Raw genomic sequence first — 23192 nt, 5'->3', positions numbered from 1 at the left:
GGGTTTTGAAGCAAAATTCAACATCTATTTATATCTAATGGTTGCCAAAGTCATCTGAGACAAATTTTTTAATTGTTGTATCACTCAAAGTCCAGAATTATCACTCATTGGAGTAGAAGCTTTATGCTTTTGCATGGGTGTACACAGATGTGAAGCTTACAGGAGTAGAGGAATGAATTTGGTTATGTCTCGTGGAAATCTAGTCTAGATAGCATTGAACTATGCCTCACTAGGCATTTCATGCCTGTTCACCGCTGTTCACCTTTTTGTGGCATCCTCTGTGCCCACAGGCACAAACTAGCTCTTGATCCACAGACTGCAACATATTACTAGCGTTAAAATACACACAAAGGACAGAGAGCAGAAACACACAGGACAGACGCTAGTACTTCAACTGCCGTTTATTGCACACGTATGTGAAGAAATCGCTATGCGCATCTGTGCATGCTCGATACACAAGACATACTTGATTAACATGATTGCTGGTTATTGCCGACACACAGATTACAAAAAGAAAATGTAAATTCATAGTACATTGAAGCGCGTGCTTTTTGCCAAGTAAGCAATTTCTTTACTCGTGAGGGCTATTGAAGGGGCGCTCACACAGTTCTCTCCTGCTTTATTAATACAAAAAGCCTCAAATATTTCCCTATTGACTTGCTTCTCGAACCACTTTTGAGGCTTTTTGAATTAATAAAGCAGGAGAGAACTGCATGAGCACCCCTACAATAGCCCTCACGAGTAAAGAAATTGCCTACTCGGCAAAAAGCACACACTTCAATATACTGTGAATTTACGTTTTCTTTTTGTAATCTGTGTGTCCGCAATAACCAGTGATCGTGTTAATTAATTAATTATGCCTTGTGTATTGAGCATGCGCAGATGCGCATAGTGAATTCTTCACATACGTGTGCAATGAATTGCAGTTGAAATAAAAAAATCTAGCGTCTGTCCTGTGTGTTACTGCTCTCTGTCCTTTGTGTGTGTTTTAACGCTAGTAATATGTCGTGGCCTGTGGATTAAAAGCACCAACTAGTCCAACTTTATTCTTCAATTAAACTAGCTCTTGCGCTGCTCACATTTCTGCGTAGTGCAGTGTTGGGTGTATCGGGGCCAGTGCCACTTTCGCTGTGAATGGCGCATTTAGCATTGCAAATCGCTGTCACTGAATCTTTTGTTACTAAGGTGTATTTATTCAAGGTACCTACAGCGCCTTGAGAGGCATTATTGTAGGGTGGGTAAGGTGTAGTAACTGTCGGGCAGTTTTTAGACCGCAGCTCTTCAGTGCTGGTTTCTGCGTTCAGCATCGGCATAACCGGCAGAGCGAATGAAGAGCACAGCGGAGGATGAAAGTACTATGTCGTTAGCAAAGAGAGCGTGCGGAGGAAAGCTAAGAAGGAGGATACAACGAGAGTAGGCAAGAGCGGTGCCGCAGAGGAAAACAGAGGAGGAGGGTAGCGAGATGTGCCGCCTGAGGAGAGCCTTAGTGGTGCCAGATTGCTGTGCGTGCTGCTGAAGGCGAAAACCATAGCCACCTCCATTAGGCACTGCGTGTTCCATCTGCAGTCGCCTGTGGTTCAAATACGGCAGTAGCTGCACTAAGAAATTGCATTACTGAGAAGCGTACCGTCAGTCAGTTTCTTTTTTTGACCTTCCTTGTCTATCTCCTTTATTTTTGCCATACAGAATGTGTTCCAGAGATGAGAAAAGGTGAAGCGCTGCCGAGTGAGGTCAGCACGGCTTGCAACATGCGGGACCTCCTGCGCTGTTCACTTCCGTCAGGCGTCCACGGCTCAGACGGCAGCGCTCAGCAGCAGGAGGCGGCCCCTTCTCCATCGACGGGGCGCGTCCTGCTGCAGTCACTGGGACTCAAGATTGGTGACAAAGTCACCGTGGGTGGCTCCAAGGTGTGGATTTTCTCGAAAACCAAGAAACTAAATAAGAATCATTTCGAATCAACATGCAGCCAACATGATCGTTCGGCCTGCCTTGTTTTGTGAAGGTTTTTTGAACTTTGGAAGAAGTGAGACCGTTCTCAGCTGGACGAGTAAAAAAGGCTTAACTTATGTTAACAATTTTACAGGAAAATGTCATTAATTTGACCCTATTAATTGGGAAATCTGGATAATTTTGGCTGTGTACACAGTCCTGGCCGATGCCCATTTAAGTATATGACGTCAGACGCTCGTTAATTTGAATAAGCAGCTGGGCTTACACCAGTTAAATTGGATGGGCTCATGACCATAGGCCGTGTCATGGTATAAACAGCGCAGGTCGTGATCGTCCAGATATCGAGTGTTGCGTCAAAGGTCACTCTCAAGAGGTTCACTTGCACTCAACGGCAGGCATGACAAAGTTCGGGGGGTACCGTTCCTGAATGATTGTGTGGCCACTTAGTTTCAGTTCTCTTTTTCTCAGTTTTCTTCCAGGTAGGGACTATGATGGCCCGGCAGCACATCGGCCAGAAGTAGTTTTATTCGGTTTCAGATGTTGATTGGCACGTCTTTGGTGTCTTCATTTTCTTACCGGAAGGTTTCTCGCTTCTGTCTCTGTAGTTCTTCCGCTCTTTCCATGCACTGATCGACCAGCGCTGATCGACCAGCACTGATCACATCAACGCTGATCACTACAACACTGATCACATCAGCGCTGGTCACATCAGCAATGATCATATCAGTGCTGACCATCAGTGCTGACCAGCACTGATTCGATCAGCGCTGATCATATGCTGGTCACACTTTGTGCAATGTAGCCTCCTGGCCTGTAATGATGCCGCATGTAAACTGGCTCTACTTGCTACTGCATCAACCGTGAAGGAGGTCGCGGAGGTCTTGACCATTCTGGAGCAGTTCTGAGTTGACATTCCTGACACTTCACATGGTAAAGCATCTGATGGAACTTTGAGAAATTGTTGATTCCGCTCTGCTTTCATGTGAAAAGCAGACAACTTTTGCTCAGTTTGTCACCATATCAGTTTACTAAGATGCAAGCAGTTTCTGGCAGTTTTTTGGCAGCCATTCGTTAAAATCTGACCTTCGGATAATTCGGAGATTTTTCCTAGTCCTATGAAGTTTGAATTAATGAGGTTTTACTGTGCTAGTGCAGGTGTGTTCCACATTTTCTGCTGTAGGGATGACTGGCGAAGATTTGCACTCTAAGTCTAGCTTTTTTCTTTTCGTATGCTCATATACTGTTGAAAGTGGAAGAAAAGGCAGCCATCGTTGCAGCTCAATTCATGAAGCTTTGTGTTTGGTATGATGAAGTGGTTTGTTTATTCCTCAACAATGGTGTGCTGCCATTTTTATGGGCATTCTTTTTCATATTAGCATTCTGAAATATCTTTGCACTTTAATTAAGCCACTTTAACTCCTTTGAGGTTCTTCTGGAAGTTGTTCTTTCAAAATAGCTTGATGCCTTGAGTGCTGTCCACAATGCATTGTGTAGCGTGCAGTTCAGTTTCCCTTGTTGTCTTTAGGCTGTGGCAGCATTTATCCTTGATTGGAGGAACATTCAAAGTGTTCATACAAGCTAAAGCTGAATGAAAAAATGAAAACTGGTTTTGAGGAAAGGAAAGGATGCAGCAGAGTTCTGGCTTCTCAGTGGACACCCTAACTGCACCATGAGGAAAGTATGAAGGAGGGAGTGAAAGAAGAAAGAGGGGAAGGAGCATTGTAATGGAGGGCTCTGGAGAAATTCTGGCAACCTGGGTTTCGTTAACATGTAGTGATATCCTGCAGTGAAAGAAGAGAGGGGTAAGCTGGTGTACATGGCATGTGCCGGGCTGTGCTTTACTCTGCTGTATTCATACAATACAAAGAGTGATTTGAAGCAACTTATGTAGACATCGAATACGTGTAATAAAAACTAATGGAGGGGTTCATCCTAGTGGCATTGAAAGCCTCTGAGCAATTTTGTTTGAGGTGATGGCCTGTGGAGTAGTTAAAGCAGTATATCACTGAGTCAAAGAGGAATGAAACGTTAGGAGCGGTGACAGTGCAACATAACGACCTTGCACATGGTGATTAATTATATTGTCATTATTATCTTGCAAGGCATTGTCTCTTTAATTGTGCAGTTATTTTTATTACAGGTATTAATAACTTTTATTTTGCAGGTTGGTACACTGCGTTATTGTGGCACCATCCACTTTGCCACTGGTATCTGGGCAGGTGTGGAGTTGTGCAATCCCCTTGGCAAAAATGACGGCTCGCTCGGCGGAGTCTCCTACTTTCAGTGCCCTATGAATCATGGTATGCACCCGCTACTGTTTCCTATCGTGTAGTCTTTAGTTGTCCTTTAGCCCTATCGTATCACAGTGCGAGGATATAGCCGTACATGAACATCCCAGTGTGAGAAACGCAAGCCCGGATTGCTGGATTTTTACTGCGCATACCATAGTTACTGTTTGTAATATGATGGCTTAGGGCTCAGCATTGAGTTACTGTAGGAAAATGATTACCGTAAATGCAATTTTCCCTGTGCTACAGTTTCGATGTCCCTCACTAAATCTTGGCCACATTTTTTTCTTTCACGTCTGCCTTTTAGCAATATTTCTGCCACAGAAACTGTGAGCACCTTGTGAAAGTTTCTTCCCTTTGGTTGTTTCTCGTGCTTAACAAATTGAATTGGAGGGGAATGGCATTATTAACTACATTCTTTATTCCGAGGCACTATTTGACTCATCCAAAAAGCTTGTGTGCAGAACCACTGGCAAGTGCATCTTTCTTTTTCTGCTGTGCAGGAATATTCGCACCTATTACAAAGATACAGAAGTATGACGGCAGCCCCCAGGTAGATGCAGCGTCACCTACGAAACCGAGCAGGCCGCCAAAAAGCATATCATACCCGAAAGTGGATGTGTCTCATGTCTCCTCAAAAATTGAGACTGGTAAGTCATAGACCAACAATATAGTAGTTGTGTGCACTATGAGATCAGTAGTCTTCTGCTGCGTGCAACAGTTAAGTTTTCTTGTATGTAACTAGTGATTTTATCAGCATTCTGTAGCCGTGGACCCTGTTTGAAAAATTTTTGTGTACCTGATCTGGCGTCTCAGCGGTAATGTCATTCAGCTGGTGAACACAGATTTGCAGGTTTGACCTTCTCCACAGCAGTTTGATTTGAATGGAGGCGGAATGCCAAAAATGTGCCTTTACTGAGATTTGGTTGGGCATTAAATAATCCCATGCATTAGAAATTATTCTGGAGTCTTCTAATATGCCATGGATAATGTCCCATGGTGTCACTTATGTTCACAAAAATACATTAGCTGCTGTCAGTTCATGCGTGTTGATTCTTTCTTGACAAATTTTTGCTACATTCTCTGTGCATATTTTCATCTCCTCTTTAATTTTGTGCTGAGCGTTCAATTTTTCATTCATAAATATTATGTGCTTTGAACAGTACATAAGTTTTAGAACCTGTGGTAAATGTAATGATAACTACTCATGAAGTTAAAAAAAAAAACTAACATAAAAATAGCAGTATAGATGGTTTGAATGCCTATACAGAGCAAGATGGTCTAAAATGGGCTATCTTTGTTGTTTGGTCCATCATATGGTGAGATATTACAAGGCCGTCAGCACATCTAATCTCATTGGCTGTATAGATGGTGTTGGTGATGTTGAGTGGCAGGCAGGCTTGTTGGCTCTGTGTTCAGAGGATATATTCCTTCTTTCTGCTCTGCAATATGCATTGGCATGGACATAAAGTGCTACGCACGGCTTGCTGATTGGTGTTTCAGGCTTGTCAACGCTGAGGCAGAAGCAGCACCTGTATGACCGGAAGAATAACAAGCTCTCCATCGGAGACTCTGTCGTCGTTGGCCAGCGCAAGGGCGTCGTGCGTTTCCTGGGCGAAACGCAGTTTGCACCAGGTTCATGTCTTCTGATGTTCTTTCTCATTTCCGTTGAGGGCCTATGAATTGTGAAGTTTTCGCAGTGCTGGCTGTATGAAGGGCTTTCTTTGAGGCAAATGGCATTGGCGTTTTGTTGAATTTGGATTGGATTTCGATTTGGTGGCCTTGCCAAAAAGCACAACTAAATTGTAACATAGCCGTAAGTTATTACAAGAAGCTGCCCCCTGGTGGCCAGAAAGTTAGCAATGAGTAGTCTCGGGCCATAAAGAACATGAAGGGGGCATTCTCAAAAATGTGGCGCCATCTGTAGCTATGGGGGACAAAGATTAGGATGTGGTGCAGCATAATCGTCTCACTGGTTCACCCCAGAAGATTGTAAAAATTTCAGTTTTTTTTATTATTAAACTAATTTTATTATTAAGCTAACTATTTTATGTGCCTTATGGTTAAATTACAGGAAAAATTAGGGTGAAGGCAGTAGCAGCCAGCAATATTGTTTCTTGGACATTTCATGTGTGGCCAACATGCATGCAAAGTTATCCGGCTTGCTGTTGGAAATCACTACAAAAAAAGCAAAACCCACGAGTGGGATTTTCATTTGCTTATGTAAAGCACTCTAAATGTAGCAAGCAGTCAGTGGTGGGCCGATAACAAGTGGAAATATACTTAAAGATAATAGAATAATTAGTGCATACACACTAAAAAAAAAGTAATCATCAGGAGAAAGGTGCAAATTGAATAACCATATAAATTATAATGCAAAAGTGTTCTTTCGCAGACTTGCAGGTGCAGCACATAAGCTAAGAAAACAGGAAACATTATATACTAGGTGGTAATATGTTGAAAAATTTGTTAGTCTTTTCTGTTATACAGTAAAAGCTTGTTAACTACAACTTCAGGGGATCGGAAAAAATCGTTCCAAATGTCCGAAAGTTCAAATAATCGGATGACCACGAAAAAACTGGCAAGAACTACTTGTATTGCAGTAAATTTACTTGGCGAAAGACTGGGAAGTGGGTGCCTGCTTTTGACATAAAATAGTGAGGCAGGGCCTGTTTTTCACATCCCCAGCAATGCTTTATTGCGTGCATACTGTCAGGAGCATTGAAGTGAACTGCTCCAAAATCATGAGAGTGTTCCCGGCATCCTTCACGGTGTGACGGGGTGGAGATTCACAGCTACTGGGTCACATTCCTCACAAGCAGCATCGTTGCGTATGAGGCGGCTTCAATCACCGCACGAACTGCGAATGGCACATGACGAATGCACAGTTCGGCACACTGGAAGAGCAGAACCACACAGAAGGAAGCGAAGGAAACGCTTAGTAGAGCCGAAGCAGAGAGAAGAGAAAAAAAGGGAGAGTGTGAAGAAAACACCAGCAACACAGTAACAAAAGAGCTACTACTGGGGCTAGTTTGAAATACATCTTTGAGGGTATTGTTGAGTGCTAGCGCTAGTTTTTTGCTAGCGCTCACCAATATCCTCAAGGATGTATTTCCAACTAGCCCCAGTAGTATCTCTTTTGACTTAAATTTACAGTATCATGTGAAGCAGTGCAACGGCACGAGGCTAAGAGGAGGCGAACAAACACAGCTGTTCATCTCCTCTTAGCCTTGTGTCGATGCGCAGCTTCATGTGATACTATGTTTGACATACTTGCCCACCAGTTCATATTGTATCAGTAGCATGCTGCTCAGGAGAGGTTTTTATCACTTCATCTCACCCCCGCTGCTCTCTGTGCATGTGCAGCGTTGCTATAGGGACGAAGATGAGGCTAGTCATGTCATCTGCTTCTTACGGAGCCGTGGCCCCAAACCCGTGCGCAGTGCTAGCTTGCGCTGCAAGTACAGGTCACCGGATTGAACATTTTACTGAATTTCTGGGCAACGGTACTTGAGCATTCGTGCCAAATTCAAAGTATTCGGACATGTCATCCGTTACCAGCACTGTGCCTTGCCATGGCGGGATTCATGTCAACGGCACCTGAAGAGATTCTTGGAGGACATGTTGGTTCTAAAAAAGCAAGGAAACGCATGGACAGGATATACATAGAGCCGTTCGTTTTTGGGTGAAATCCAGTTTTACCCGATTCGTGCAACCTGAGCACATTGCTTAAACATTGGGTTAAACCTGATTTCTCCCGGAAAATGCATCTTCTAAACAGGGATAAGGAAATGAGTTGCTCGTCAAAGGGACCCTGGAATGGTTTTAATGGGCATATTCTCGTGGAGCAGATCTGTAGAGCTGGTCCTTCTGGGTATTTGAGTCAAATTTGAAAGCTCTGCGTTGATCCTATAATTTGGAAATAATTTTTAAAAATTGCTGCTTGCAGTAGCTTGCTACCTATTAGGGCAACACACCTTACCACGCGTCCCCTACCCCGATGACATCAGGCGCAGACAGGGTGTGTAAGGAAGTAAGGGAACCAATTGGACTACCCAATTTGATTGATGGGTCCGATTGACTGACCTATTGAGCCCATTAGGTTCCAATTGGATCCAATTGGAATGCCTAGTTGGACCTAATGGTCTTTTCTGCGACAGCCATAACGTACCGAAACTCAACACGAATTATCAGCTAGCACACAGGTGCATTTTGCATTTCATTTGCATCGAAACATGGCCGCTAAGAACTATATATCCGACACAGGTGTTCGCACTGCTCTAACAGCGCCTGTGAGGTGCACAAAGGGTACCAATTATTTATTTTTCTTCGTTTCTCCTATGCAGGGCACGGCGCTTTAGTTGAGCGGCAGAGTGCTTGCTGCTTGCTCTTCACAAAGAAATGGAAGTGAAAAACAAAACAAAAGCCATCCATGCTATTCGGCAATGCTCACCACCTATGTGCATATTCAGTTAATTAATGCCGCAGTGGAAGCAGGCAACTCCACTTTCTGAGCCTTCTCCCCCGGCGCTGCTCAAGTAGAATGCTCAAACATGTGGCTTAGTAACTTGCAGTGCACGCTAGCACCACATGTGGCCTTGGGAAGCAGACAAGGCATCTAGGCGTGTCTCCGTCACCTATAGCAGCACTGTGCATGCACAGAGAGCGGTGAGGTGAGATTGAGCGATGAAAACCTCTGCCACTCCACTCAGCGTCCGAAACATTGGTTGGTTGGCTGGCTGGTGCTGGCTGCTAGGGCTGCCATTGCTGGGAGCTGGTGTGAAGATCAGGAAAGCATAACCGAAGCTATGTGGTCTGGCTATTCTCGGAGGCGGCACTTTTCTTTCGTCTTTATGTCTGCCGTTGCGCGCACGTCTGAGGTGCGCGAGTCACTATGCAGCAGAAAACTTGGGGTTTTGGGTGGGGCTTTTTCAACGATCGGTTGCATCGTACCTGGTCGTGGCCTCCCTTCAGAAGCTCATTCACATACCGGTGCAACACCCATAGCATCTGAATTAGCGAGTGACTGATGCGATAGGCTTACATGGGCACTGGCCAAGACCAAGCTGGCAGTTCGAATTTTCTGGATTTCCAGGTAATTAACAGGGGTCAAAGTAACGAGCTTTTACTGTATGTGTCTTAAGGTAACTGTTAAATATGAAAGTACAAGACAACTTAATTTGCTGAGGATTTAAGAGAGGGCACGCCTAGTTTTTACCTTTTGCAGCGTGTTCCTCCATTTACTTGCCATGGAAATGAGAGAAAAGTGGGCATAGTTTTGGTATTAGCTGAGCAATTTTTTCAAATGCTGCAGTATTCAATATTCGGTCTGATAAATTTAATGAAAGGGTAAATAAAGAGATGAATAGATGGGCAGCACATATGTGAGCAAGAAATGCAGAGTTACAGTTTAGGCATGAACCACAGCAATAATGCTGAAACAGATGGAACATGGGTGGAAGCATGGGGAAAGTTTAATGTTTTATGCACAGGTGTAACAATGCAAGTGACCTTTAAGAGCCCCTTAAAGGTGGATGTGATAAAATTTCACAGGAGTACACATTTTATCTGCAGTGTACAAGGGAAGACTTCAGTTATAAAAATGGCATTGGGCCCATTTGAATATTTGGGCCATAAATAGGTTCTTGGACGCTCCAAGTATCCCAAATATCCAATTTATGAACGAAAATTGACTCCTGACGAACGCTATTATTTGCATTTTAAACCTTGACTGTTTGAATGCTTTTTAGAACCAGCAATGATGATTTTAATTCGTGCACGTTTTCTCTCTTTCCTTGCATTTGCGTGTGCGTGTGTGCGTTTTTGTGGGAGAAGCTCTCTGCGAGCAACTGTCGCCCGCTCGCACAGGGTACTGGTGTGGTATTGAGCTGGCCAAGCCCGAGGGAAAGAACAACGGGTCTGTCAACGGCGTCACTTATTTCACCTGCCCTCCGAACCACGGTGTCTTCGCCCTGCCTTCCAAGGTGAAATGGTGAGGTTTCACAGGTTTCTCTTTCTTTTCACGTCAAGTACAGGAGGATCCAAAGGTTACAGAAAAAGTAAAAATTCAGTAATTCAGAATGTGTAGACAGCAGCACAATGTGGTTTTCACGGAAGTGCAGAGAATGGCATTTTTTCTACTAGCAGAAAATTTGGTTGTCAAAATAGTTAAAATTGTCAGTGACAGGTAGTTTCACACATCATCATCATGCAAACTAATAACAACTGAAACGCCACAGGCTGGTGGAAAATGTAACTATTCTGGCAATGAAATTTTCTAGTAATGACTTTTAGAAAATTTCAATGCTTTTCAGTGCATTTCAGTGAAAATCACATGATGCTGGCTTCTACATGTTTCGAATTATTGTATTCTTATTTTTTCTGTTACTTAAGATCACCCTGTATTTGCTTAACTTTCCCAAGGTCATGATTCTGTTTCAAGCATTAGATGTGTATAGGTGGTATTCCAATGGTTTTGAAAAATGAGTCTGTGGTGTAAGCATAGCAAACTGAACAATGACACAAAAAAGGTTATGCTGATTTCTGTTTCTCCTTTTCACTTTGAGCATTTCAAGTCATTTTGTAGCTTTGCCAGCCAAGAGTTCCATACAGATCAGTGATCCTTTGAGTTCAGAATGCACTCCATTGGTTTCAAGAAGTGGGTATGGTTGAACTGGAGCAAAACTTCACAACCAAAAAGTTGCTGGCTATTACAGTCAATCTGAAAAGAAGTTCTAAGCCTGGCTGCCTGCAGAAACTTGAAGATGCATTATACTAAACAACCATGGAAGAGCGCAGCCGCAGCTATAGTGCAACTCAATTTCTTTGCCTAGCACCAGGTGCTGGCCTCTGATTGAGAGTATTTTATGCCCGGGCCTAATTGTTGTGTATGCTTTTTATCACCTGTGATTGTTTCTTTGACTTTAAGCTGACCATTGTCTTTATTTTTTACGGTCCTTCCCGTTCTTTATTTTCATGCAGGATACCTCCGGGAACAGATGAGGAAGCGTCGGACTTGGACTCTTTGGTTGACCTCAATACATCCATCAGCAGGAGCTCTACAGGTATCTGACCATTGCGAATTGAAATGATGCTGCACTTCTGGCAGTGTGTCCATGCCACAAGGCGGGAGGCATCTGCGGTGGAAATTATGTTGATTATAAGCGTTTTTCATTGTGAGGAGGAAATCCAAAGATGACGCGATGAAGGCCCAGGTATAACGGTGTGTCGATGCTTTCTTGATATTCACTGGTGGAACAGGTGGCAATGACAGACTGAAGTTTAGGCTGACGTGGGTGAAATGTGGGCGGGTCAGATGAAAGATAAACACACAATGCCTATCATTACCGAAATGTGTGCAGAGGCATTATTGATCATTAAGCAGTTGCTTTATATGCATAGCACTTTGCATCAGTAAGCAGTCTGCTGGCCTACATCATTGTTTGTTTGAAGTTAAACTTAGTATTTGTGAATAGTTCAATTCCTTGTATTTGTTTTTTCGGATTGGTATTTACTTGGTGTCTTTATTGTGGGGCTAGGTTCTGCTGTCAGCTTGGCTTTCCAATGTTCTCTCTGTGTTTTTGTGAGCACTGCTGTGCCCTTTGCTGGGGATGCTTTATTGCACAACCTTGTTATTTTGTGCAGACGGTGACTCGGGAGGCAGTCCTGCATCGCAGAGATCGAATCCCGCCGAGAAGAAACCGCCGTGAGTAGTTGCGTTGCTTATTAACCACTCGAATGCCAGCGATTCCTTTGATGCTGCACTTCTCACATGCTTTTTGCCGCTTGTATTACGCTGCACGAGATTAGTGTGCCAACCCGAGCAGCGCCGGATCCCTAACCGCCTGTTTTCCCCTCCTCTGCCTGTGGCCGAACAGCGCAAAGCCCCAGCATGCTAAAACAGTGCAGACCGTGCTCAAGAAAGGCTGCTGGCTGACTGTGGGGATGAATGTGTTTGTCTGCAATGAACTTGGTAAGCCACCCCACAGGCCACTTCTCTTATCCGTGGGGGACCTGTGTCTTTCTCTAGCATCCTTCTGAGGACAAATTGAAGTTGGCCTGTATTGATGGGTGACTGCATTATGTTGACAGACGTGTTACTTTACTTTAAGGACCGGTGCTGCCATCTTCTGGCGGAGACCAGAACAAATGCCGTGGAGAGTAGTGGCAGAGCTTTTTTCCTTCTCTTTTTCCAGAAGATGGCAGCACCAGCACACATGCTTACTTAAACATACTTTTCTGAACTCACGTGGCAGATGACAGTCATCCATTTCTTCCAGGTGGATAAAACACTGGAGACTGCAAAGTGCTGCCTCTGAATGTGGCTAGAGCATGAACTGACCTTTACAGCATTCTGCTCAATGGTCCTCTGAGAAAGATACAGGTCCCTATATGTGCTGTGCCCTGTAACATGTTGTGTGTCACTAACTGAATGAGCATCTCAAGCTGCTTAAAAGCAAGTTTTGTCCGTGTGATTATGCATCTAACAGAGATTGTGTAGCTGACTTGTGCCATCACTTTGAATGTTCAACAACTTTTTATTATTCAGAGAACCTTTCCGCTAACATTCTTGCTGTTACAAGTGTACTGCTGCCAAAAAGCACCTTGGCCTGTAGAGCCTTCTTGTTTACTGGTACACACCTGTATAACTGTTAATGTTTATCTACTGTTTTGTACTGAAGGCAGCATAATTTTAATCTTTTTGGAGTAGATTGTTTTACCTATGATATGATGCCGTACAATGCAGTGTGCATGTGTTTTTTTTTTTGTATGGCAGGGCTATTATGAGCGCTTTTAGCCAGTTGCCTTCCTTGTAAGTTGAAAGTAGAGGTTTATTTCTTATTTTGCACTTGATTGGTGCATAGCAAATATGTAAACATGGTATCTTTTTTTAATGGAAAGTATAATTTCGTCTTGCTGCAGCTTGTCTTTGGGTTGCTCATCTGTAGTTGCTTATCTGTAGTGGCACGTAGTTTACAACCACTGGCATTGCGAATGCTTTTGCTAGTATAGCATATTACAGTGCACTTTTGGTTGGTTGTTTTTTTCTTTTTTGGCTTAACTGTTTTTTCTTTTTTGCACAGCTTTTTTTTCTCCTAGACGTAGGCAATCAAGCTAAGCTTTATAGCATAGAATTAGTTGCTTACACCATCATGGGCTTTTCTGTTACAGTATTAATCTACAGGGCTCTCTTATCCATGACACATCAGAAAACTGTGTTCTCTTGAAAAGCAATGATTTTGTCTTGCAGAATAGCTGGCAGTGGTGGTGGTTTAGCAGCACTTAAGCGGAGTTTAATTTATACGAAAAATTGAGCTGATGTGGCTTACAAGCGTGCCTCTCATCCCCAAAAGCCAAATTGCATACTAGGATGACATTTTAGCTCTTTAGGGTCGTACAGCTCTGAAGTGCAGTAGAGGCATGGAATATGAAGTTGGATTGGTGCAAGCATTTTCTTACAAACAATAATATAACGGTCTATATCATTTCACTCATTTCTCCCTCAAGACAAAACTGAAATGAGATTCATTTATGGCTGTTTGTTGTATGTGTTGCATACAGCGCTGTCAGTCTCTTCACTTGTGCTCCAGGCCTCTCATCTGTTTATTAACCATAGGGGCAGGTAAAACCCTTTGCAACTCTTCTGGCATTCATGTTCACTACCACATTGACATTATTACACTGATCACAGGTTACTGTGATCATGCTAGATTAAGCTGGAAATGCCATTAGCTAAGCCAGCATGATCAAACTGAGTCTTGGAGGGCAGTTCCTATCAAAGTGAAAGGCACTCATAATTTTTCCATCCGGAGTTTTATAGACACCTCCTGGAAGCATCAGCGCTGACTTTGAGAGTATAAGAAACTGAAAAGGCACTTGATGTGAATGTGCAGTATGTGTAGTATGCACACACTGAATGCCAGCTTCTGAAAGCAAACAATTGGTGTATGAAACTATTGTTAGTTTCCGTCTAAACAACCTTCAGCCATTGCATGAGTAGGAATTGTGTCATGAAGAAAGCGGTACGTGTAAAAAAGCAATGCAGTCTGTGTTCAGAGTGGGCATAACTGACCAGCATTTCACCCAGAAACAAGAACAAGAGAAAGAAAGGAAGATGATTTTAAAAAGAAAGACTATTAAAAATTAAAGCTTAGTTTATACAGATGTGCCCGAAGAAAAGTATAAGTGCTGAACAAAATGTCCAACAAACATGCCTTTAAAGGCATAATGGGTACCGCTGCTTTATTGTGCACACTGCACAAAATTACTGAGGGCACTTAAGGACCGTTCATGCGAGTAATGCGAAAGCATTGCAATTCTCTAGCAATTCTATTCTTTTTCTATTCCTTTGTAGTAGTTTCAGTTGTATTAGTAGTGACTGTTACTGGTTAACATTTCGTATTTTCTCGCTTTTGATGATGTCACACTGTTTCGGCCAAGTGTGAGTTTTGTAAAGCTGTAACTTTTTGGGCAATGCCGGATTTTCAAGTCAATGAGCTGTCTATGCTTTCGCATTAATATATTATAAGGAGCTAGGTGGTGAGTTCAGTCCAACTCATTTCTGCTGGATGTTGATTAATATGGATTCAGTTGAATTGCAGACTGATTTCCATACAAAAAGGACAGTGTACTGAGTACTGTGCACAAAAAATGCATTAGTTTTGCTGTTGAAGCATGCTCACTTGTAAAGGTGTGAACGTGCACTTTTTAAAAGAGGGCTGTGCAGGCTAAGTATTAAATATAGCTTTGAGCGTCTTGCAGCCAACAGAAGAGGCTGTATTATCAAGAAGGGCTTTGCTTCCAGAGAAAAGGCAGGATTGTCATTACGGGGCATAAAGCTATGGGTGTTCATGCAGCCAAACTGCTGTGCTGAGACAAGATGCATGGCAGTATTTGAAAGTTTTGGACTAAGAAATGCTATTTTTATTATTGTTTCACTGTGCAAGAACAAGCAAAGTTTGCAGAAGTGCATATTAGTAGTGCTAATCTTATTGAAATTGGACAAGCTATTCAGATTCTCATGCTTTAGCCCCGCATCCCCCTTTGAGGCTGGAGAATGCCTATACTTATGGAATTAGGAAGCACTGCTTTGGTTGAAGATAATAGCAAAGTGCAGAAAGCCCAGTAGGCACCTTTTCAGGTGACATGATATCTTGTTAGTGAGACTGTTGTTCTGTCAATTCTTGAGTAACTGTTGCCAACGGAGCAAAAAGGCACACTTTCTAGCGGTTGAGCTGCATTTGAGCCACATTTGTTTTTGTTTTTTTTTGTCCATCTAATAAGACTGACTTTTTTCATCTAAGTCTTTCTTTGAGAAGAGAGTGCATTCTCACATGTTTCTTCTCCCCTGCACCCATGCATCGCTGCTCTTCAAAAAAATAATTGTACTAAAGGCGTCATCCGGTACATCGGACCGGTACACTTTGAGGAAGGCACCTGGCTCGGAGTGGAGCTGCGGGGTCCCACGGGTCGGAACGACGGCAGCGTCCAGGGGAGGCGCTACTTCACATGCAAGCCGAACCACGGCCTCATCGTCCGGCCCAACAAGGTCACCGTGCGGGGCATCAACAGTGCCAAGCTGTTTGAGGAACAGCCGCACTCCTGAGGGCACAGCTCGGCTAGCTCGCTGGAGTGCGCTGCAACGGGCCTGACTCCGCCGTAGCCCAGTGGCACAGAACTAGACCTCTCTGGACTGGTGCACTTGTCGAACAGCATGCGCTGAGCACCTTAAGTGTGCAGGGTTCCTCGAATTAGTTTCCGGGAAACCCTGCTTCTTGGTCTCTCCAAGCGTGTCATTCATTGCAAACCTCAACCCACAGGTTTTGCTTAGCCACTTTATTTTGGAACTAATCATGCTCTTAATGCCCCTTTGCACTCTGTTTCACTGTACAGCCAGTCATTATTTATTTGATTTGGACCTTTTTATGAGGGTAAGTGGGTATTCGTGCTCTTTTTTTTTTATGTGCGTGTCAGACAGGGAGCAGTGTAAGCCAAGGCACAGGAGTTCCTCACCACCTTTCCTGTCAAATTTCTTATCAAAGGACTAGTGGCATAATGCCACGGTGGGAGAAGAGGCTTCTGCTCTTTAAATGCACTATAGCGTACAACTTGCTGCCTTATGGCCTTGCGTGACCTCGCGCGTGTCAGTGGCGAACAATTGCAAAGTTAGAGGCTGTTCGACATATGCTTGCGAAAATTAAAACCGAAACTATGAGGCAGGAAACCGGCTTCAGTATATTATTTTCATCACTTTGGTATGTCTGGTATTCAAGGCACTTTACTTTCCTCTGGAAAAAAGGAAATACAAAAGGACCAACTTTTCCAGAACTAGAACCTAGAGAATTTAGATCTGTTATAAAAAACTAAACACTTTTTTTTTTACACTTAAATTTGTAGTTATAAGAACAATATTGTTTGTCTAGCGCTGCTATAGGTCCTGTGTTGTTTTGGGGCCTGAGCTGGGTCCGTACATTTGGTAGGCTGGGCAGGTCAGAATTTGCTCTGGCTTGGGCCAGGCCTGGGCATGTATTAGAGAAACCGGGCCAGGCTCGAGTGGGTAACGGTACAAGGTAATGGGCCCGGGCCGTGCCCGGGCCAATAGTTACAGCCCGTGTGGTGCTCCAGTGCTGGGAGTTCAATTTTTTGTATTCCTGCTTTAGAACCAGATGTGCTATACTGCAGATATATTTTGTGGCAGAGTAAGGGCATGGATACAGGCCTGTCCTAATATAAGTCGTCAATTTATGTCCTCCCACCTAATTATCGGTGTTGTTCGACAGTGTATGCCTGTGTTGCACGACAGCCACAGAGTTCTAGTTCTGTGCCACTGTATGTACAGGTACGTGCTGATGCGCCACACATGGCCTGTCTTTGTGGCTTGGAAACCAGGACGTGATCATTCGAGAGGGTCTGTAGGTTGTGGCATGTACAGTCTGTAGTTGCCTGCAGGCTGTAATCTTGTAAGAACGTGTTTTTCCAAAAATCAAGACAAAAATTCAAAACTAAAATGTGCGCTGCAGTCGCTGTTAACCTATAAACAGTCTGCATGGCCACTCGGCAGTGGTGAGGCAGAGTAGGGTTTGGTTATAAAGGAAAAGCGCCTTAACTGACTTCACTATGTCAGTGGATGCCTGAACTGCACTGTGAGGGACCGAATGAGGAGGGTGAGGAGTGGGATGGAGTGCAGGAAAAATGGTTTTGGAATATTCTGTTTAGAATATTTCCCGGTGCACTTTTCTTCTGTTGTCATTGTTGCCTTGAGGGCACTAGAGCTGGCCAGTTGGCTGCCTGGAGGATAAAATGAAATCAAATGAACTAAAATCTAAAACAAAACGAAGCAAAAGGAACCATTGTGAGGTGCTAGCTCAAGTCGATTAACAAATGTTTAATGTGTATCAGTTGCGATGCCTTGCTTCATTGTTGTCCCACCTTGCGTGGCTCACTTTTGAGACCAGCATGCATAGGTAGCTTGTATGGGTAACAAACAGTAGCTGTGGCATCAACTGACAGTGGTGTCGCTTTTCGAACGTTTCACCTGTACACCAACAGGTGTTGCAACAGTCATTTCATAGACCTCTAAATTTTATGTAAACACTGCCTATGTGGCGCAGTGTTTTTTTTTTAAACATTGTTTTTGTTAAACATTGGGCCTATGAGAAGTCCTACAGCTGGTGTAGTTGAAGAGCCATGATATGTGTGTCACTGTAAGCTACCTACCTTTGCTCTTTAGTACTGTGCACACTTTTTAAACCGTTTTCTTTGTTCGCATGCTTGTGTAGGCTTCTCTGATGAAAATGCTGATGTTTTCTTTCGAACTTGGAAATACTTTTGAACTTTGGTGGTGCAATGTTGTGTATTCTGGTGTCATTGACAAGCAAACGAGAAGTTGTGATCTGTCTGTGGCAGCAGATTGGCAGCTTGATGTCTGTTCTGGTAGTGCCCGGCACAACACATTTTGCTGATGCTGTCATGTTTTTTCTTCTTTGAAATGTTAACACTACTCTTGACATTAGATTAGCCTGTTGAAAGGCGTGCATGGCAGGCCTAGTTTGGGACAAGGAAATGCTCCTTGCCCAGCCATTCATATGTCACTATGTCATGTATTTATTTATTATTGTTTTCTGTGGTTCTGTTCTGAATCTGCTGTTTTCCCCTGAACTTGGCGATTGGTAGTGCATTGTCTTCATTGGTGCAATGAAAGCCATTTTGACACAAGTGGAAGATGCCAAGCCTGTCATTGTCTGTCAGCAATGGGTAGAGAACAGCATTTGTAACCCTTTATTGAGAGGTTTTACAGAGGTGGGGCAACAGTTCCTAAATATTCTAAAAAAAAGTGGTAATCGACTGATTGATAGAAAGGCGTGGGTACCTTAGACATCAAGCACTGAACTTTTGGAATCTCTTGTGACAGGATATACACACAGATCTATGGCCACATAATTCGCAACGATTGAGGTCTTTTTGTTTTTCACTAATGTAGTAATGCTACATATGTGGCCTTCCACTACTAATCTAAGCTCGTTGCTTCTATGAGTGGTTTTCATGGTTGCATTTGATAAAGGCCCACATTGTTTTGAGATGTGTGCTTGAGGGATGATTGTGAACACTCGTATGGTTTTCATATATGTATACGTCAAGGGCCCTCACTAAGAATAGCTTCTGGTTTAACGTACTGAACCTTGGTTGCATAAAAGCCTTTTAATTTGCTCGAAGTGCAGGCTAGTCTGAACCAAAGTTGGCAGCTTGAGTTGTCATTTATTTTACATTATACTGTTCAGTCCATTTCACAAATGATTAAAATGTAGAGCTGTGTAATGTAGAACTATGTGTATACTTACAAATGTGTGAGAACTTTGTCATTTACTTGTCAACAGCCATTTGCAAGTAGCTGTGTTCAATGCATACACTTAAGTGACAACTTCTTATCTCATTATACCAGATTGCCTCACGTTATCACAAGCCATTAGCCATTTATGAGGCAGTTTGAGTCCACATCTTGGGTCATTTGGTGTTTTTTTCCCAAGATAGGTTACCGTAAACCATTCGCCATTTGTGACATAATGTGAGCAGTCCGGGGACTTTTTTATGTAGTTTCAAAAATTATTGCTCTGTCTTCTCAGGGCTCGGAATGGCCATGGAATGTTTAGCTTTGCAGAACAGTACAATGAAGAATCCAGGGCAACGATACTGAGAATTTATTATAAGGCATATATTATGGTTGTATCAGGCTGACGCACTTTCCAGATGCCAGTGAAAGCATCTTGGCTGCAGCTAGTGTATTAAAGTAATTCATTGGCTCTGTCTGATAAACTTGAACCTTATATGACGTATGCACGGGAGATGAAACTATCCTGTAAAGACTTCATGGCGAGGGCTTGGCAGAATAGGTGACTGTTATAAATAGTGCATACTGCATATGAACTGCTGACCCACATATATGAGATTACTGCTAAACAGAATTTTAACACGGTCTTTTGAAGCTTTATTCAAAACAAGTAGGGTCGGTAGGCTGATATTTAAACCCATTGATGGTTCAGTAGTTGCAGAAGATGAAACCTGCTACCTCTTGGAATTTTTTCCTACTTGTGGTATTGAAGAAGCTGATACCTTATACTTTTGCAATTTTCACATTTTACCTGAACCTAGAAAAGTGAATGGCCACAGTTCCATAGCTCTGATGTGCGGAATGTAATGGCTGTTTCAAAAATATTGAAGTTTTGTAGTGTTTTGTGTTCATTTTTCCTCTTGTAATTGACTGTCACAATGATGTGTGTGGCTGAAATTGCAACTATGGGGGGCCGTATGAAAACACTAGCACCTAGCTTGATCTATTTTAGATGGGAGCCAACATGACGGCTTTAAGAGTGATTAGTCTGGTCTAAATGAGGCAAGCTATTTCTTTTGTTGAAAGGTCAAAGAAGTTGTTGTCACGTTCGCATTTTTTTGCTTGCTTTTAGCTCTTGTGTATTCAGATCTAGCCGAGATTGCCAACAGTCAGGTTCTGTACTGAGCAGCGATGATGTGGCTGGTTAGTGTCTGTAATTTCAGATCGAATTCTTTTAACAAGCCCTTATAGAGCTCCATGGTTGTCCGCAGATGTCCGCTCACATCACTCCATATCGGATGACATCGTGGCTTCAGGAAGGCACTCACATTTGTGAGATAACCATCACTTCAGGTATACATACCTTAGAGCTGAAGTGGCAGTGCTGAGGGTGAAGCCATTTTTCAGCATTTTAAGATCTGTTCAAGATTTTATTCTTAGAGCCCGGGGTCTTTTGCTGATGTTCGAGACCCTGAATTGTCCATCGACATGTTTTGTAGTGTTATCGTGTCTGGTGATTGCTGCATCCTTAGGTCCTATACATTATTGTCTCACTGATGAATGCAGCTTCTGTGGGAGGCAGTGAGCAGTAGAAAGAATAATGCACGATATCTGGGGCATTGCAGGTATGAAATCATTTGCGGTGACCCTGTTTTGCCTTGTCCACAGTTTCGAACTTTTCTTTGCACATTGTGTTCGGCTGCACTTTTTCGTGCATCACAGATGGTATGCTTGTCATGTTTATTTATTCAACCTCTTTTCATTTGCACTCAGGTGTTTGTTTATGACTGACAGGAGAAGCAAGGTCTCGTGTAAAGTCTAGCACTGTGAAAGCAGCATTCACGTATGCTTTGTGCTTTTGTTTTCTAACCTAGAACCATACGTCGTGTTTGTTTTTTTAAAATGTAGGAAAAAAAATTGTATGTTTACAAGGAACTGGTGTATAAAAGTTCAGTATATGGGTCAGGTGCCGTATTTTCCGGAGTCTGCAAGCTATACCTGTTTAAAAGCTAAAATTTTGCATGGTGTGGACTATCTATGTCTGCGGGCTGTACATGTTTTATTTTTTTCTAGATCATTTGTCAGAGCCGATGAAGTGTAGCCTAGCTGTTAAAGTAAAAGAAATAAAGGGACCCGACTGCACCTGAGACATTTTAATTCTACCCTGCTATTGCTTAGCGAAATCATCTCCGATACGCAGTGTTTCACTTTGCAGGCCAGTGCTGCTCACAGTACTTAGTGTGGCTGCTTTACTGTGCTTGGATTTACAGGTGCATAGGGCATCTTGTGTAGGAGTGCACAAGTGGGTCGATTTGTGGCTCGCCATTAACAGAGGTGTCAGATTCCAAATTTGAGGAAGACACTGATGACCTCTTCATGGAATCAGACATGCTTGACTTGTTTTTTTCTGTCAGTCCTGGGGAAAGTGCTTTTGAAAGGCTTTAGAACAGACCTCTATGAGATCTTCCCATTGTATACTGCTTGCGGACAATCTAAAAAACTTTCAGCCGAAATTAGTTCCTACGAATTGTACACCGGGTGCATACTATCTAAGTAAAAACTTTTTATTTTAAGGTGAAATTTGCTCCTGCAGACTACTCCGGGTGTAGGCTATAGTCCAGAAGATACGGTACTTATGAAAAGTATGCACACCACTTTACATGTGACTGCTGCTGTCTCCAGGCTATCTGGTGGTGTTAGCGGGATTCCTGCCATACTGGCTGGTAATTGCTGCAGTTGTGTGCAGATTGCTTTAGACACTTCTTATGAATACTAAATGTGGTTGTAGCAGGCTGTAACATCATCAGGCCAGTATTACTGCTGTGGTTCTCTTGTTAAATACGTCTACACATCTTTTTTTTTTTTTTAACTTCCTCGACTTTGATGCTGTGTTGTATGTTTATTCATCACATTGATGCAGGGTGTATTGGTTGTGAACTTTGCTTGCAACTGTTGTTGTGACTTCTCTTTTGCACGACTAACCAAAGGGATCACCAACGCCAGCCGACAGTGTGTCGATCGCTGCCAGGCATTTGGACCACTTGGGTAGTATATGTGTTGGCTTTCTTTTTAAATGTGCATGCATGATTTATAATGTAGGTGCTATGCTTCAAAGCAGGTTTTACTGGGTGTTCTGTCTTATTCGGTACAACTGTTTTTTTACATAATAATTGCAGTAAGTACAGTTCACTACTTTTGAGGTATGGTTATATGTCCAGGCAGGCTGTTTGTTAAAGCATGTTTCTATAATTGATGATTTAGAATGTTATAATTATAATTTAGCACAGTGCCACTAAATTTAATTGTATTGAATGAAGTAAAACACCCAGTGTATGGTTGTGTCTGACACTGAATATGTATAGAAGTAATCCTCATTATTGTCTTATAGAAGATTGCAGGCAGTGGTTTGGTGTGTGTGGCTTGTGAGCTGTGTAGTTTCTGTTTGGCTGCCAGATGAAAGAGAGCGTTGGGGTTTTCCGTACACCTCATTACCTGTGGCAAAGCCTGGTGTCACACTTCCGCAGAATATGGCTTCCTAAACCATGGCGCCGGAGTGTACGGTGTGATGTAGAAATGCAAACAAAGCATGACTGTACAAGTCTCACTGTTTAGATATTCACAGACTATGCATTTTTAAAACTCTTGGGCTCTTCGTAATTTCTGCAGAAGCACTGCTGATCATGACTGCCATTGAAGGGTGGTACCATCGGACATAATAGCACTTGTTTCTCACTTCGTACCACTCCTACTTATTTGTATTCTGTGCCTACGAATTAGCTTTTGCTGCTTTTTTTTGCTTTTGTAGCTGGCTTATGCAGTCAAGTTGCGAAATAGCAGAGCAGGGTTTTGTCTCCACGGTACCTGGTTTCTTATCAATGTTTTGCACACCCTGCAATGACCAGAGTACCTGAAGGGCTTAGCATTTAAATACAATAGGTGCATTTAAGTGGTGAACGTATGTAACCTGCTTTTACTCAATGCAAAAAGCTCATGCATAATAACAGGGTCATGTCTGGCTGTGTGTGGACCTGGATTGCATTTCTACAGTTATATTTTATTATTTTTTGGACACATATGCATTGTGTGAATTTGTTTACTTTGTTTCATTAAAAGATGGATGCTTCTCCCAA

General features: G+C 42.8%; 1 protein-coding gene across 5 annotated transcripts in view; it reads left to right on the top strand.

The window, feature by feature from the left end:
- Positions 1–23192, top strand: part of LOC149365325 (CAP-Gly domain-containing linker protein 4-like) — a 34719-nt gene extending 11527 nt beyond the window's left edge. For 2 of the 5 annotated variants that reach the window (XM_089541923.1, XM_089541921.1), the window contains exons 5-13: positions 1687–1907; positions 4115–4250; positions 4742–4888; positions 5742–5873; positions 10074–10230; positions 11220–11302; positions 11883–11943; positions 12116–12210; positions 15632–23192. In XM_089541923.1, coding sequence (XP_089398049.1) covers positions 1687–1907; positions 4115–4250; positions 4742–4888; positions 5742–5873; positions 10074–10230; positions 11220–11302; positions 11883–11943; positions 12116–12210; positions 15632–15843 — 1244 coding nt within the window. In that variant the 3' untranslated portion in view covers positions 15844–23192. Of the gene's footprint in view, positions 1–1686; positions 1908–4114; positions 4251–4741; positions 4889–5741; positions 5874–10073; positions 10231–11219; positions 11303–11882; positions 11944–12047; positions 12211–15631 lie in introns of those variants that run through there. The other 3 variants (XM_089541922.1, XM_089541924.1, XM_089541925.1) reach the window with 3 other exon arrangements.

Source organism: Amblyomma mixtum, chromosome 1, assembly GCF_055824585.1.
Source record: "Amblyomma mixtum isolate Tamu chromosome 1, ASM5582458v1, whole genome shotgun sequence".
In the NCBI taxonomy this organism is placed as follows: domain Eukaryota; kingdom Metazoa; phylum Arthropoda; class Arachnida; order Ixodida; family Ixodidae; genus Amblyomma; species Amblyomma mixtum.
The sequence above is the reverse complement of the archived record's forward strand: the minus strand, read 5'-3'. Positions and strand labels throughout refer to the sequence as shown.